Source organism: Mytilus trossulus, chromosome 7 (genome assembly GCF_036588685.1).
Source record: "Mytilus trossulus isolate FHL-02 chromosome 7, PNRI_Mtr1.1.1.hap1, whole genome shotgun sequence".
In the NCBI taxonomy this organism is placed as follows: Eukaryota; Metazoa; Mollusca; class Bivalvia; order Mytilida; family Mytilidae; genus Mytilus; species Mytilus trossulus.
The window spans coordinates 23,298,629-23,315,066 of record NC_086379.1 but is presented as its reverse complement, the minus strand read 5'-3'; the positions used below and the strand labels follow the sequence as shown (position 1 = coordinate 23,315,066).

The 16,438-nt window shown below is 32.0% G+C and overlaps 1 protein-coding gene across 1 annotated transcript; it reads right to left on the bottom strand.

Moving 5' to 3' along the window:
* Positions 1 to 5,432: 5,432 nt before the first annotated feature.
* Positions 5,433 to 14,092, bottom strand: LOC134726909 (uncharacterized). Its single transcript, XM_063591309.1, has 8 exons — positions 13,973 to 14,092; positions 12,963 to 13,105; positions 11,855 to 11,977; positions 10,566 to 10,679; positions 9,990 to 10,142; positions 8,795 to 9,003; positions 6,391 to 6,546; positions 5,433 to 5,843 (listed from the first exon to the last, which is right to left on the bottom strand). Exons 1-8 carry the CDS (start codon positions 14,068 to 14,070, stop codon positions 5,679 to 5,681), a joined length of 1,161 nt encoding a protein of 386 aa, XP_063447379.1. The 5' UTR covers positions 14,071 to 14,092; the 3' UTR covers positions 5,433 to 5,678.
* Positions 14,093 to 16,438: the final 2,346 nt, after the last annotated feature.

The following is a 16,438-nucleotide window of genomic DNA, read 5'->3' as shown; positions in this document are numbered from 1 at the left end:
AACGGAGAACAATTCGAAATTACAGAGCACATTGATATAGATGATCAGCACAGAGGACATCCGAACGGAGGGTTCAGAGACATAATGATGACCCCAGCTAATACTAACGGTCGCCCTTATAAACGACAAAGATCTGGATCAAGCCCAAGTAGTGAATCAACTCACCTATAGGAATGCCAAGGAGAGCATAACCAACATTTATCAGATATAACTTTTAACTGTAACAATACTTTAAATACTACTAAAAATGTATACATAAGAAGTGATATAAATATTTTGTGTTTAAACTGTTGTGGTGTTAAAAAAAGATTGAACTATCCTGAATTTCAATCATTGTTGAGTAATAATGATATAATTTGTTTAGTAGAAACAAAAACTGACGATGTAGATATTATTGATTTACCAGGTTATGAATTTAGAATGAAAAATAGAAAGAAAGTGTCAAGAAATAGGTCAGGTGGTATAACTTTAGGGTACAAATTAGAACATGCAAATAAAATTCAAATTTTAACAACTGACAGTCAGTTTGTTCTTTGGTTCAAAGTATCGTCAGATTTACTTGATATTGATGATGACATAGTTTTTGGCATAGTATATATTCCTCCGGAATACACAAATTACTCATCTCAAGATGCTTACAGTCAGTTAGAAAATGAATACATTATTTTTTCTGATAATTATAAATATGTGTCATTACTTGGTGATTTCAACGGACGAACAGCAGACGACGACGATTTTGTTATTATACATGATGATAAACATACCGATAATATTACAGATTTTATAGAAAATAAAGTGTATATGCTTGACGAATTAAATATTCCAAAGAATAGAAAATCTTTGGACAGGGTAAAAAATGGATACGGGAAACGATTGTTAGATTTATGTAAAGGAAACAATTTATTTATTGTAAATGGTCGAATTGGTGATGATAGACAGTATGGTAAATTAACATGTAGAAATAGCAGTATTGTAGACTATTGTATTAGTAGTGTTGAGTTGTTAAAATATTTTACTAATTTTCATGTACTTGATTTTTGCACCTTATATTCTGATGTTCATTCGCCATTACAGATAACTTTGGCAAGCACTAAACAAGATGTTGTAAACAATCAGTGTTTAAATACTGGAACAGATACATGTAATCGTCCAGAAAATATTAAAAAATGGGATAATGATAAAATTGGGGATTTTAAAAATGGGATAGATATAGAAGAGATTCACGCTCTAATTGAAGATATTAATAAAGTTGAATCAAATATGGACAAAAATGAAATGAACCTGATTGTTAATAACATGTGTGATTTATTTTTGGATTCTGCTAGGGCAACATTTGGGGTAACCAAAACTAGTGGGTTAAAGAAGTATAAAAACAAGCCTGTAAAATTGGATAAAGAATGGTTTGATTATGATTGTAAATTTGCTCGCCAAAATTATCGCAAACTCAAAAGAAAATTTAAGAACAGCAGTACTGATGAAAATCGTCAAATCATGAAATCTTCGGAGAAACGATACAAAAAAACTTTAGATAAAGCAATTATTGCTCAAAGAAAGAAAATGGCAAAAAAAATAAACACATTGAGATCCAATAACTCAAAAGAGTATTGGAAATTACTTAACAGTAGAAAAAAGAGAGCCCAACCTGACATCCCTATCAACAAATTATTCGATTTTTTCAAAAATCTGAACGCCGCCCCGGAAAATGAAGAAAATACAAATATTCCAACTCTAAACCCGAATGATGTCGATAGGCTTAATGAAAATTTAAACAGAGGAATTTCTAAAGACGAAATTCTTAAGGGCATCAAAAACCTGAAAAATGATAAAGCATTTGGGGATGATCGTATAATAAACGAATATATCAAGTCTACAGCTAGTTTATTCATTGAATTATACGAAAAATTATTTAACGTGATATTTCGCACTGGTATTATACCAGACAGTTGGCTAGTTGGTTACATTAAGCCTGTTTATAAAAATAAAGGTAGCAAGTTGGACCCCAAAAATTTTAGACCAATTACCATTTTAAGTTGTATGGGGAAATTTTTTACCGCAATTTTATGCGAGAGACTAAATCTTTTCTCTGAAGAATTCATGATTTTAAACGAAAACCAATGTGGTTTTAGAAAGGGTTATTCAACCACCGATAATTTATTTGTGATTCATACATTGTTTGAAATTTTAAAGTTAAAAAAGAAAAAACTATTTTGTGCATTCGTCGATTTCGAAAAGGCTTTTGACACGATATGGCGAGATGCACTATGGTACAAAATGCTTTTAAATAATATGAATGGATGTATGTATAATGTAATTGTAAATATGTATCAAGGTACAAAGTCATGTATTTCATATAACAATGCCTTATCTGATTTCTTCCCATGTAGTAACGGGGTTAGACAAGGCGAAAATTTATCGCCTTTTCTTTTTTCTTTATTTTTAAATGATCTTGATTCTTTTTTGCAAAACTGTAACCTTGAGGGCCTTAAATCAGTGTCAAAAGAGCTTGAGGAAAAACTTGATATTTTTTTAAAACTTTTTATCATTCTGTACGCTGATGATACTGTTTTGATGGCCGAATCAGAAACTGAACTCCAAAAACTTTTAGATTGTTTCCAAGATTACGCAGATGTATGGAAGCTTAAAGTTAATGTTGATAAAACAAAGGTCGTGGTTTTTTCAAGGAGACGACCATCATGTGATTTTCAATTTTTATTTAATGGCAACAAACTTGATATTGTTGATGAATTTAACTACTTAGGAATAGTTCTAACAAGAACAGGCAATTTTAATAAAACAAAACAGTTTAATGTAGAAAAATCTACCAAGGGTCTTTACGAAGTGTTAAGACTAGGTCGTCTACATAATCTTTCTATATATAGCCAGCTAGATTTATTTGATAAAATGGTAAAGCCAATACTACTGTACGGTTGTGAAGTATGGGGTATTGGCAATAACGAAATGATTGAAAGGGTACATCTAAAATTTTGTAAATTGTTATTAAGTCTGAAAACATCTACACCCTCTTATATGATTTATGGGGAGCTTGGGAGATATCCTATAGACTTGGACATAAAAATTAGATTGATTTCATTTTGGGGAAGATTAAACTCTGGTAAAGAGACAAAACTATCATATATTTTATATAAATTGTGTTATCACATGTCTATTAATGACAATGTGAATTTTTCATGGTTAAACAGAATAAAGACTATTCTGAACGAATGTGGTATCCCAAATGTATGGGAAACGCAATCTTTTATAAATTGCAAGTGGTTAGTTTCATTCATCAAACTTAGACTTAAAGATCAGTATGTACAAGTCTGGCATTCTTTACGGGAAAACTCACCAAAAGCACTAAATTACAAACTTTTTAAAGATTTTTTTGGAAAAGAAGATTATTTTGAAATTCTTGGGAACAAACTGTCTATTGATTTGTGTAGATTTAGGACCACAAATCACAAGCTCCCTATTGAACAGGGTAGATGGAACAATATAGTCAGAAACAATAGAATTTGTCTTCTATGTAATAAAAATGATATTGGTGATGAAATGCATTATATATTAGAATGTAAATACTTTAAAGAAAACAGGAAACATTATCTGTCACATTATTATTTACAAAATGCAAATATTGTCAAATACAAAGAGATTATGTCTTCAAAAAACAAATCAGTATTGATTAAATTATGTAAATTCATAAAGATTATTAACACAGGTGTATGTGCTCCTGGCTAAAATGGACTTCAGATATTTTATTAGCAACTATTTTGTTTGCTCTGTCTTGTTGTAAATATTGTACATAATTGCATGTCTTCTCTATACCTATGTATATGGTTTATTGAGAATAAAGATATATATATATATAACAATTCAATATTTGAATTTGAATAATCTAATTAAATCAAATAGGAAAAAATCAAACAAATTAGAATAAACCAAAATGTTTGAAATAATTCAAATTAAAGAAGAAAAGGTAAAGAAGATGACTTGTGATTTTCAGGATATAAACACAACGTTATCGAAACCTCGTAATTTTCTAGTTCACTCTCTCACTCGAACATAGTAAAGATGCGGAGAGGAATGTTATCTTAAAAATGTATATTAAGTAAGTAATATGTACATGTACATGGATTACAAAATAACAAAGTGTAACATATAAAACAATCTAACTAATAGTGAAATAAAAATAACCAAAACAATCAATAATAGATCCCGTTCCTTGCAATACAGGTCCCGTTTGTTTAAATCCGTCGTTTATACGAACTGAGGTTACGATAGTCAGTTTAGTTTTCCCTTATAAACTGTATGAGACAAATTTACAGTTACTCTTTTTTCATAGAATTTTTGGGCGTTTTTTTTATGTTATTACTAAATTACAAGATCTTTAAAAAAGTATCTCAATTTGGAATTTAATGAAATGCGTTGAAATCTGAATATCACATGTGAGTGGTATCATAGATCATCACACACCTTGATCAAATTAGATCGGCTCTTTTAAAATTCTAAAATGTTGAAAAAATATTAATTTGACCCTTTTGACAAAATATAAAACAATCAAAACACTTGGCCACACACTTTAGCGGAAAAAAATTTATTAGATATATAGTGGTGTGGTTTGACAAACACTTATTTTGATCATTAAGAAGCTTTATATTTCCATAACAAAGGAAACAATATTTAAAACATTCATTTTATTGTTATGCGTTTACTTTTCTACATTGGCTAGAGGTATAGGGGGAGGGTTGAGATCTCATAGACATGTTCAACCCCGCCGCATTTATGCGCCTGTCCCAAGTCGGGAGCCTCTCACCTTTGTTAATCTTGTATTATTTAATTTTTAGTTTCTTGTGTACAATTTGGAGTTAAGTATCTGGCATTAATTATCAGTGAACTAGTATATATTTGTTTAGGGGCCAGCTGAAGGACGCCTCCGGGTGCGGAAATTTCTAGCTACATTGAAGACCTGTTGGAGACCTTCTGCTATTGTTTTTTCTATGGTCGGGTTGTTATCTCTTTGACACATTCCCCATTTCCATTTTCAATTTTATTTGACTTTTACAGAGTTATCCCTGTAGCGTTATGTTACTGTACCGTAGGATAAATAAATGTTTAGAACCATTAGATATTTCATTCATCAATAGCCGGGAAGTTTTACACTCCCACCTAGGAGTCTGTATTCAGAAGAAGAAGACCAAACGCTACATGCATATTGTTCTGTTCTGTTCTGTACAGGTATTTTCCTCCGTTGTATATATTGTATCGGAGCACTCCCACTTGTGATAAAGTATATTAAATTGTAAAATAGGTTAACTTCATAATATAATAGAAATACTGAAGTGTTTAATAACAATAAGAAAATAAACACATACATAAACATGGAATCACATTGAATTGAAATCTTCTATCAATTTTTCTTGGTGTAATCCGTTGAATTTTAATCCAAGTCATTTAAAAATCGAATGTCTTACAGGAAATCTAGTTTCCATATCAGTTGTACAACAAACTGACATTTATAGACATGATATTTAAAACTGATACGCACTGTAAAACAGTCAACAAGAGTACTCATATCAATATACAAACATTTACCAATATAAAACTGAGTCGAGTAAGCTACAGATGTTATGATTCTAGGAGCACATACCTACTCAATTTACCTACTTAATTGACGTTCCTTTTTAAAACAGTCCGTCTTCTATAATCTGACAAAGCTTCTTGTAATCTTCCTCAGTGTTGTAAACGTTTGCTGTAATTCGTAAGTAGGTGTGTTCTCCAAATATTACAGGATATATAGCAATTTTGTTTCTTATAATGTTATCCACAATCTTGTTTTGCTTGGTTTCCTAAAAAAAACAGAATAATGAGATGTGTTTTCTATTTATATTCATAAGGATTTTTAAGAAAATGAAAGCAATAAATCAATTATTTTCATCATATCATTTCACATCTCCTTTAGGAATTCGAAACTCTGTCCTAAAGTTTTCTGTATTTAACGGTTATGTATTTACATTGTATATCTACAGCTACGACTTATTGTTACTTGTTTCTTCTTCTGTGTAAATGAGACAGCATCCCCCAAAACAGAGAGAAATTTCTTCAACTGTCAACCTTTTGATGTTTACCTGCTACGACCCTGATCTTTCAATAGCAATGTCAGTTCTTATTTAGGGATTTATACCTTAAATCATGATCCAAAAGTGAGGCCCAAAACACAACACCATTCATATATGATCACGTCACTTTACATTCCTTATGCTTTTATCATGGATGACCATGTCGAAATAATATTTCAAATATAACAAAAGTAAAACGGCATTCATAAAAAATGTATATGTAAGCTGTACCATATCTTCAATCCATGATAACAAAATTAAATTAAGATTTACAAACCTCTTTCAAATCTTCTTTTTGTTTTGGTAATTGAACAAGTCGCATAAATGGAGGTTCCATTGATTTCGGTATGGGTAAAGTTTTTGTCTTCCACGCATCGGTTAACATTCTTGCAGCTTTCTCTATCAATGGGGCTGCATAGTTGTGTATCTTCTCCTTTAAAATAGACAAATGCCCCAAGATAATTAAATACTTAATATATAGTTACTCGATAAAAAAGTAAGGTAAAATACTGACGAATTTTCTTTTAAGCGGGACTTACATATGTAAGTCCCGCTTAAAAGAAAAGACAAAAGATCCCAAAGTAACGATAGGGTAATTGTATAGGGCAATTGTATCATTAGTTTAAGCGCTAGTCCATATTTTTCTCAAATTTTTTCACAACTTGTGTTCGAATGAATATAATAAAAATAATGAATATTTATTTTATTATATTATAAAAAATAATACATTATTTCATTTTGGTTGTAATGAATTACATTAATTTTCCAGTTAAATAAAAACCGATAATTTCACATGTGATGGTTATTTCACTCTCTGACGTCATACAGCAATAGGCGTTGTCAATACGTCGATAACGGCGGATCAAAACAAATTGTGAATGCGTAGAAAAAAGATATACAAATGTAGTTCCTTACATGCGTACATAACTTTCTTTAAAAAAAGCCATTTGCCAATTTAATAAAAGAATAACAGTTACTAATTAAAGATTCCAAATATCGTGACCAAACAACACTGATAATTAACGCATGCGCTACGCGCATTCGTGAGTTAATGTGGTGTTCGGTCACTCGTTAAATATTTTTCTCTATTTGAATTCTTCGATTAGTTTTTCTTTAAGTGTCACATATTGATTTTACAAATATTTACATATCAAAGCTTTCAATTAAACAATCAATACCCAGTGAGTCATCAACTTGACTTATGAGACACTTAAGGTTCCACTAAAGTCAAAATATAGGACACTTTATAAACATCTAAACTTTGCCTGTAGTTTTCAACCTATAATGAATAAAGTCATAAACTATGAGAACATATGTTCATTTTAACATCCTACCCTTTACATATACACACTGTGTAAATAAACTTGAAATTGTTATGTTGTGGCCAAACCGGTTCTTGGGGTGAAAACTAAATTTTCAAAAAAATCTGGAGGCCTGCAAGACGACTTAATTTGCTTAAAATTGGTATGGACGAATACTATTACATGTAATGCAGGGCAAGCGGATGTTGATTTTTTATAAAATGTATTGATTTTCGAGTTTCAATTAATTTCATATATCTAAGTGAACGAATATCAAAGGTACAATACAGAAATTGGATAAATATGCCATTAAAACATATGTATGTGACAAATTAGCATGAGCTTGCCCTGCATTGCATGTAACAGTATTCGTCCATACCAATTTGAAGCAAATTAAGTCGTCTTGCAGGCCTGCAGATTTTTTTGAAAATTTAGTGTTCACCCCAAGAACTGGTTTGGCCACAACATAACAATTTCAAGTTTATTTACAATTTACACAGTGTGCATATGTAAAGTATGTTAAAATGAACATATGTTCTCATAGTGTATGACTTTATTCATTATAATAGGTTTAAAAATACAGGCAAAGTTTAGATGTTTATGAAGTGTCCTATATTTTGACTTTAGTGGAACCTTAACACTCAATATAGTTTCACATTTAAATTCATAAAATTATCATAAAAAAAAACATCCTATGTATACATGTACGTGTCAAAACAAAATATCAAGCTCTTAGTCAATGACTAGATTGTCCAATGCATGCCTATGCATGATAGATATAAGAAGATGTGGTATGAGTCCTAATGAGACAACTCTCCATTCAAAATTACAATTTATAAAAGTTAACCATTATAGGTCAAGGTACCGTCTTCAACAATGATCCTATGTTTATGCATATATATGGCGCTTTATAGCTTGATGTACGGTGTGAGCCGATGCTCATTGTTGAAGACGGTACCTTGACCTATAATGGTTAACTTTTATAAATTGTAATTTTGAATGGAGAGTTGTCTCATTAGGACTCATACCATATCTTCTTATATCTATCATGCATAGGCATGCATTGGACAATCTAGTCATTGACTAAGAGCTTGATATTTTGTTTTGACACGTACATGTATACATAGGATGCTGTCACATTATAATAGTTAATCCTCGTCTCCTTGTATTCAAATGCATAAATAAAACAGCAACATGGCATGACTGTAATTATTCAATAAATAAATTCTTCATGACCCTAAATCGAGACATGACAATAAGATGTGGTATGATTGCCAAACGACACAGAAATTTAACAACTAGTTTAATACAGTATTTCACAATAAAAGAAGAAGCGATGTGAAGAAATGTGCATCAATAGGTTAAGCAATTCATACTTACATAACCACCAATATCTGAATAGAATTTAATAGCTTCCGGTACAACGCAGAAGACACTTGTATCACGTGTGCCCTGTGTATGGAACATATTGTGGAACCCCTCAAAATAACGAAATGATGTTACGAGCGGTTTTACCCAATCCTTGTGAATTTTCTTCATATACAGAAATCCACATCCTCGCGGGCAGTAGAACCATTTGTGTAGATTTCCTTGATGAAAAAAACATACGGTATATATTTAATAATTGGTCTGTTTTTAATTTGTTGTATAGCTTTAACCCTAACAGAGGAACGAAAGCTACCAAAGGGACAGTCAAACTCATAGATCGAAAACAAACTCACAACTACATAGCTAAAAATAAAAAGACAAGCAGACAAATAAAAGTACATGTACACATGACACAACACAGAAAGCTAAAGAATAAGAAACACGAATTGTCGTGCTCCTATCATTTCTGTTACATTTTGTAATATGTGATCGTTCTTCTTGTGATAAGTTAGCGCCTTAAGTTTTGGTTTCTGTTTAAGATCAATTTTTTTAATATAATTTTAATCATATTACATAATTGGTTTTCGAACTCTCTCTTCTTTTTTTATTTGGCATCTGATGTGAAATATTACTTTATTTTATCATTATTATTCAACTGATAATGGCTGTATACCAATGTCACTTTTAATTATTGATCATCAGAACCCAAAAGGTGGGGACTTTGTTTACAGTTGAACGATATCATTTTTTACAAATTATATTTCAATTTTGGATGTAACGCGTCTTCTGATTGGCTGGCAGTGTTTTGTCTATCAGCTCATTAACATAATTTTTATCATGTGACAATGACACCAACAACGATTTTTTCATGGTTTATCGCGGCTTATAATTAAATTATAAGGAATGACTATAATATTGTTTCTGTCTATTCGAAATAACAACAAAAATGTGGTGCTAACTTTAAAATAACCCGCCCGCTATATTTCATCATAGACGAAAAAAGATTACTAATTTTAAAATAAATACGATAGTACTAAATAAAAAAAGTTTTACTTAAGTATAAAAATAGTTACACAAGATTTGTAAGGGTCAAATATGCATATTTCAAGGTCGCGAAAGTCAAATTGCAAACAATATAATATTTACGTCTTTTTCTTGAACACAATTTAATAGTACCTTTATCTTAAAAGACTCGGTTATTATTTACCTGTATAAAAGTCTGCGTTAAGCTCTCGAAGATTCAGTGGAATTTGCCCTAGCGCATGAGCACCATCTATCAGGCTGAGAACTCCATACTCCTTGCAGAGTGGAATCAATTTCTCTATTGGCAATCTTACAGAAAGTGGACTTGAAATATGTTCTAGGTTATGAAACAAATAAAAAAAATGTCAAATATTATAATCACCAACTTGAAGGTTATCTAAAATACGTATAGAATAGAATTATGACTGAATCAGCGTTTAACGTCCAGTGGCAAATATCACATGCATATCAGGAATATATCAATGTCATATAACGACATATATGTGTAATGTTAAAAACTATGAGGCGACTGGACGACTACATGATTAATAGTAAACTGCTTTGTCAACTTGATGTCTTATTGACGTATTCTCAACATTGACTTTCAATCACAATTATCCGTCTTATTTATATATATATATATCGTTTTAACCAAATGCAATACTTATGTACAGACATCTTGTGAAAATTTGTCTTTGTTTTAAACTCTATTACACTTGTTCAAGCAATACAGAACTTATTCTTCTCTTAATTGTCTTACCTATTATAGCAATTTTTACATTTTTGTTCTCGCTGAGATAACTTCTAAAAGCCTCAATAACGTCACTCTCGCTTTTAATAGGGAATTCAAATGAAAGAGCGTGTGTTTTGACACCTGCAAATAAAAGTATAAAGATGTATTTAACAAGTGAAACTGCGAGCTACAATAACTGCTCATGGATGATAGCATTACTCCTCGGTTTACAGGAAGTTGTTGAGTGATGAATCTGAACACGCATAAAACGGTATAGCTGACTTATACATTTGTATCAACCCTTCACCATCGTTAGTTTTTCTTTTCCGATAATTTTTCTCGATAAACCGAATGGACCCACGAAGAGGTTGAAATTAAATAACACATAGCTTAGATGATGAAACCATAGACTGTTAGCCTTCGAAATCGGGTATCAATTAATATTGATGTAACAATCTGCCTTTATTCTGCGTGTATTGTACATATATTGCACATGTGTATGAATTTTTACCATCTGACAAATACTATATCTTTACACTCTGAATGTTTAACATGCTCTTTACACGTGTATTGTATTGCACATCTGTGTGAACTTTTAGCGGGTTACAAATACTATATTTTACACTCTGAATGTTTAACAAGCTCTTCACATGTGTATTGTATTGCACATGTGTATGATCTTTGACCGTGCAACTTTATATTTTGAATGTTAAACATGTTCTACGCACGTGTATTGTATTGCACATGCGTATGATCTTTGACCGTGTAACAAATACTATACCTTTACACTATGAATGGTTTACGTGCTCTTCACACGTGTATTGTACATGTATTGCACATGTGTATGCACTTTTACCGTCTGACAAATACTATATCTTTACACTCTGAATGTTTAACATGCTCTTTACGCGTGTATTGTATTACTCATGTGTATGAACTTTTAGCGGGTTACAATTACTATACCTTTACACTCTGAATGTTTTACATGTTCTTCACACGTGTATTGTATTGCACATGTGTATGATCTTTGACCGTGTAACACATACTATACCTTTACACTATGAATGTTTTACGTGCTCTTCACACGTGTATTGTACATGTATTGCACATGTGTATGAACTCTTACCGTCTGACAAATACTACATCTTTACACTCTGAATGTTTAACATGCTCTTTACACGTGTATTGTATTGCACATGTGTGTGAACTTTTAGCGGCTTACAAATACTATACCTTTACACTCTGAATGTTTGATAAGCTCATGTGTATTGTATTGCACATGTGTATGAACTTTCACAATATTACAAATACTATACCTTTACACTCTGAATGTTTTACAAGCTCTTCACACGTGTATTGTATTGCACAGTACGCCATATCAGTGTACAAAATAATGTCATCTGGATTCAGCCTTAACGACTTCAGTACAGTGTTGACACCTAAGTAAAAATATGTTGTACTAAATTGTTCGGAACTTTTATTCATATTGTGTATTCTTATATCTGTTTAAAAATGGGTAAAAAGGCATAACAAAAGATAATGTCTTCTTCTTTTATTTCTGAAGAAGATACTTGACTTATCAGCCAGAAGTTTCGAAATTCAAAAAGTACATGTAGCTACAAATTGTGTCGAGCGACTGATATGTTACAATATCTGTACGTCGAAATTCAGATAAGATATTTTTATCGTACCTATTTGGTCTCAATGTGTGTGCAAACTCGTAAGCAACTCCCTTTCGCCATTTTTATTTTATTTGGCAAATTCGATGTTGATACAATAGCAAATGTGATAATATTACCGATGAATTTACAGTAATACTAGTATACATGTATTAACTTCTAGAAGTCTGATGGATTTAATTTTGTGTCGTTGGCTTGTTATCTCACGTTGGCGTCTCTTTTTTTTTCGCAAGAAAAAGCACGCTAAATAGGCTTTTTTTTGTGTGTATAGATACAAATATGACAAGATATGGAGCTCTCGGTCGCCACGAAGGTTCACATTGCGGCCCTCGACTAATATTTTACGCTGTCAATGTGCAGAAACCCCAAAAAATTACGCATAATATGTTAATCGTGCTATTAATAGTTTTTTTCCCTCCCTAAGTATTAGGGATTTACATGTACGTTTGACAAGACTTTTATAGTACTGCTGGCCCCAAAATTTGGACATGTTTATGATCTATTGTATCTGTTTGTTTTGTTTTGCACATAGTTGTCAATAAAATGGAATTCTATCCGACTGTCATACTATGAACAGTTTATTTTCTATATAAGGCGCTGGTACATTGTCAGGAATTAATACGACAATTGTTTTCCATCCGTTTAAAGTGTTTGGTCCTTTGATTTTGAAATTTGATTAGTCTGAGATACTTTCAGTTTTGAATTTTTCTTGGAGTTCGTTTTGTTTTCAAATTTTACTTATAACCTGTTGTTGTGTTCTGTACTAAAACAAAATCGTCTGCGTCAGCTTTAACAAACCCAGCTAATGCAGTTGTAGCCTCTTCAAGTCTTTTGGACTCTGTTTTATTACCCCACAAATCAGGTAATTCATACATTTCATCAATAAGTCTGAAACTCGACAACAAAAATCATGTAACAGTACCACTTAAGTATTTATGATTTTCTATATAAAATAAATTCACTAAAATTAACTTTAAAGATTTCTTCAATATTTCTATTTAATAAAAGTAACGATAATGCTCATGTTTTCGTAAAGGTGTGACTTTCAGATGAGCAAAACTTTTTTTTTTTTAATTTGACTGTCATGAATAATCTTTTAAGTTACACTACGTTCCATTTTAGCATGATGTACTAGTATTGGAATACTATTCAAAGAAAAAAATTTCTTTCTGTAATTCGATTTTATAGCGATTTAATACTTTATTGATAAGATAAATGTACGACGCAATGTAAATTAATGTTAATTAACATGGTTTTCTGTATACCTTTGGTCAACTTATGTGATACCATAATAAAAGTAAAGGAAGATCTGGTATGAGTGCCAACGAGACAACTCTCCACCGAAGTCACAATTTGTAAAAGTAAGATTGCTGATTTACAAAATATGCTTGTTTTTTGTTTTTTTTTAAATACACCAAACATCAACTTATATTTATCTATTAATGGATCGATTAGTTATTCTCGTTAACACATCTATATGACTACACATGTGTTCCTTTTAAGTCTCAAAGCAAATAGTTTCTATCTAATCTTTCACGGACAACCAGGATTCAGTTTTATCACTGCGAACTCGACATACTCTTTATAAATTGGCAAATTATGAAACAAGGGACCAATTACATACAAATATTTGTAAATATGCAAATCATAAATGATTTATAATATTTTATAAAATTCACGAACAGAAAACATTAAACACGTTTAAACATTTTGCTAGTTACCATCCAGGCAACGAGACTTTGAATATAAAATCACCTCCTTTGAGCATCCTGAACTTGTTTCGGCACAGCACCAAATGCTCCATGGTTCAAAAATGTTATACCGTCTTTTAAAGTAAAGCCCTTTTCACGCATTTCCTCTCCGAAAGAAAGATTCATTTTTCTGTAGAAAAAACGGAAATTTAATGTTTATAAATAATGTGTACTGATTTATAATCTACTCGTAGGTTGAAACCCAAGTGTCTTTATATTTAAACAAACAAAAGGATCCGAATGAACCAAATGTCATTTAGTATAAGACAATCATAAGTAATTGCAAAAGTCAATATAAAAAAAAACATGGGGTCAGTTTTCTTTAATTTGTTATTTTGTTTGTTTTGAGTCTTTATATTTTATCATTAGTGTATCTGTAAAAACGTAAATACATGTATACGACACTCCAACACGTGATATACATATATAAGATATTCACCTGTGTTGTGATTTGTGATAATCTGCTGCATGTGCATAACATTTGTTTATCTAGAAAAAAAAAACTATTTCAAATGAATAAAAATCATCATTTACTTATTCTTTCGTTCTCGGATTATGTAACCAACAAAAATGTATAAAATATAGATAAACATTACCTTTGGTATAGTGCAGATTGTGTAAAATTACCTTGAACTTTTAATCTACCTTAAGTTTAGATGGCTGTTAGTGTTAACTTTATTATCTAGATTTTTTTTGTTATGAATGTATATATCATTTTATATGCAATTATAGTAATTTCGTCCCATACCTCCCACGTACCATTTCAAAACATGTCATACCATTTCATATCATGTCCATTTGTTTTGGTACTATATATATATATATGGCAGAATTGATATTCTGTATCATCTGAAAGACTTGTATGGATGTCGTTTCGTGTAGAAAACTTAAATGTGCATGTATACCCATGTACACCATATACTCTAGTAGACGATTTTACGTGTAGTTGTAAACCCTTAAGATTTCTTCCATTTGACCGCCTCATTGAATGCAATATCGTTTCACATAGATAACCGATGTTTTACGCATTGTATTACATTATAATTTTGTAAACAGAGTACATGATGCTTTTTCGTAATGTACAGTTATGACATCTGAACACCAAGGTTTATCGTCAAAACTGACTAAATTATATACACATGATAAGCCTCAGACTTTCTCCTTTCCGGAAATAAAACCCTTGCTATATTTTTGTTGCATTAAATGTAAAATTATGCATGCACGTGCGGTCGTTTTTTTGACGTAAAAAACATGTAGTTACATTGTAAATCTGTTGTCTCGTATACGGAGAGTGTCACGCTCTCTGCCTTTACAAAAACCTTTGTAAGATCTCTCTGGGGTGGCCTGTTGCCAGGTACAAGAACATTTGTAACATCTCTCTGGAGTAGCCTGTTGCCAGGTACAAAAACATTTGTAACATCTCTCTGAAGTAGCTTGTTGCCAGGTACAAGAACATTAAATTTTGTAACACCTCTCTTGAGTAGCCTGTTGCCAGGTACAAAAACATTTGTAACACCTCTCTGGAGTAGCCTGTTGCCAGGTACAAAAACATTTGTAACATCTCTCTGGAGTAGCCTGTTGCCAGGTACAAAAACATTTGTAACACCTCTCTGGAGTAGCCTGTTGCCAGGTACCAAAATATTTGTAACATCTCTCTGGAGTAGTTTGTTGCTAGGTACAAAAACATTTGTAACACCTCTCTGGAGTAGCCTGTTGCCAGATATGATAACTTTTGTAAGATCTCTCTGGGGTGGCCTGTTGCCAGGTACAAGAACATTTGTAACATCTCTCTGGAGTAGCCTGTTGCCAGGTACAAGAACATTTGTAACATCTCTCTGGAGTAGCCTGTTGCCAGGTACAAAAACATTTGTAACACCTCTCTGGAGTAGCCTGTTGCCAGGTACAAAAACATTTGTAACATCTCACTGGAGTAGCTAGTTGCCAGGTTCAAAAACATTTGTAACACCTCTCTGGAGTAGATAGTTGCCAGATATAATAACCTTTGTAAGATCTCTCTGGGGTGGCCTGTTGCCAGATATAATAACCTTTGTAACACCTCTCTGGAGTAGCCTGTTGCCAGGTACAAAAACATTTGTAACATCTCTCTGAAGTAGCCTGTTGCCAGGTTCAAAAACATTTGTAACACCTCTATGGAGTAGCTAGTTGCCAGATATAATAACCTTTGTAAGATCTCTCTGGGGTGGCCTGTTGCCAGGTACCAAAATATTTGTAACATCTCTCTGGAGTAGCCTGTTGCCAGGTACAAAAACATTTGTAACACCTCTCTGGAGCAGCCTGTTGCCAGGTACAAAAAAAATTGTAACACCTCTCTGGAGTAGCCTGTTGCCAGATAAAATAACCTTTGTAAGATCTCTCTGGAGTGGCTTGTTGCCAGGTACAAGAACATTTGTAACATCTCTCTGGAGTGGCCTGTTGCCAGGTACAAGAACATTTGTAACATTTCTCTGGA

Bases quoted from the DNA above. Each gene is read 5' to 3' on its own strand.
- LOC134726909 (XM_063591309.1), bottom strand. From the start codon at position 14,070: ATGCGTGAAAAGGGCTTTACTTTAAAAGACGGTATAACATTTTTGAAC. The intron at 10,143-10,565 runs GTAAGACAATTA...TTCATAACCTAG, and splicing joins TGTAAAAATTGCTATAATAG to AACATATTTCAAGTCCACTT. The intron at 5,844-6,390 runs GTTTGTAAATCT...TGTTTTTTTTAG, and splicing joins AAAAAGAAGATTTGAAAGAG to GAAACCAAGCAAAACAAGAT.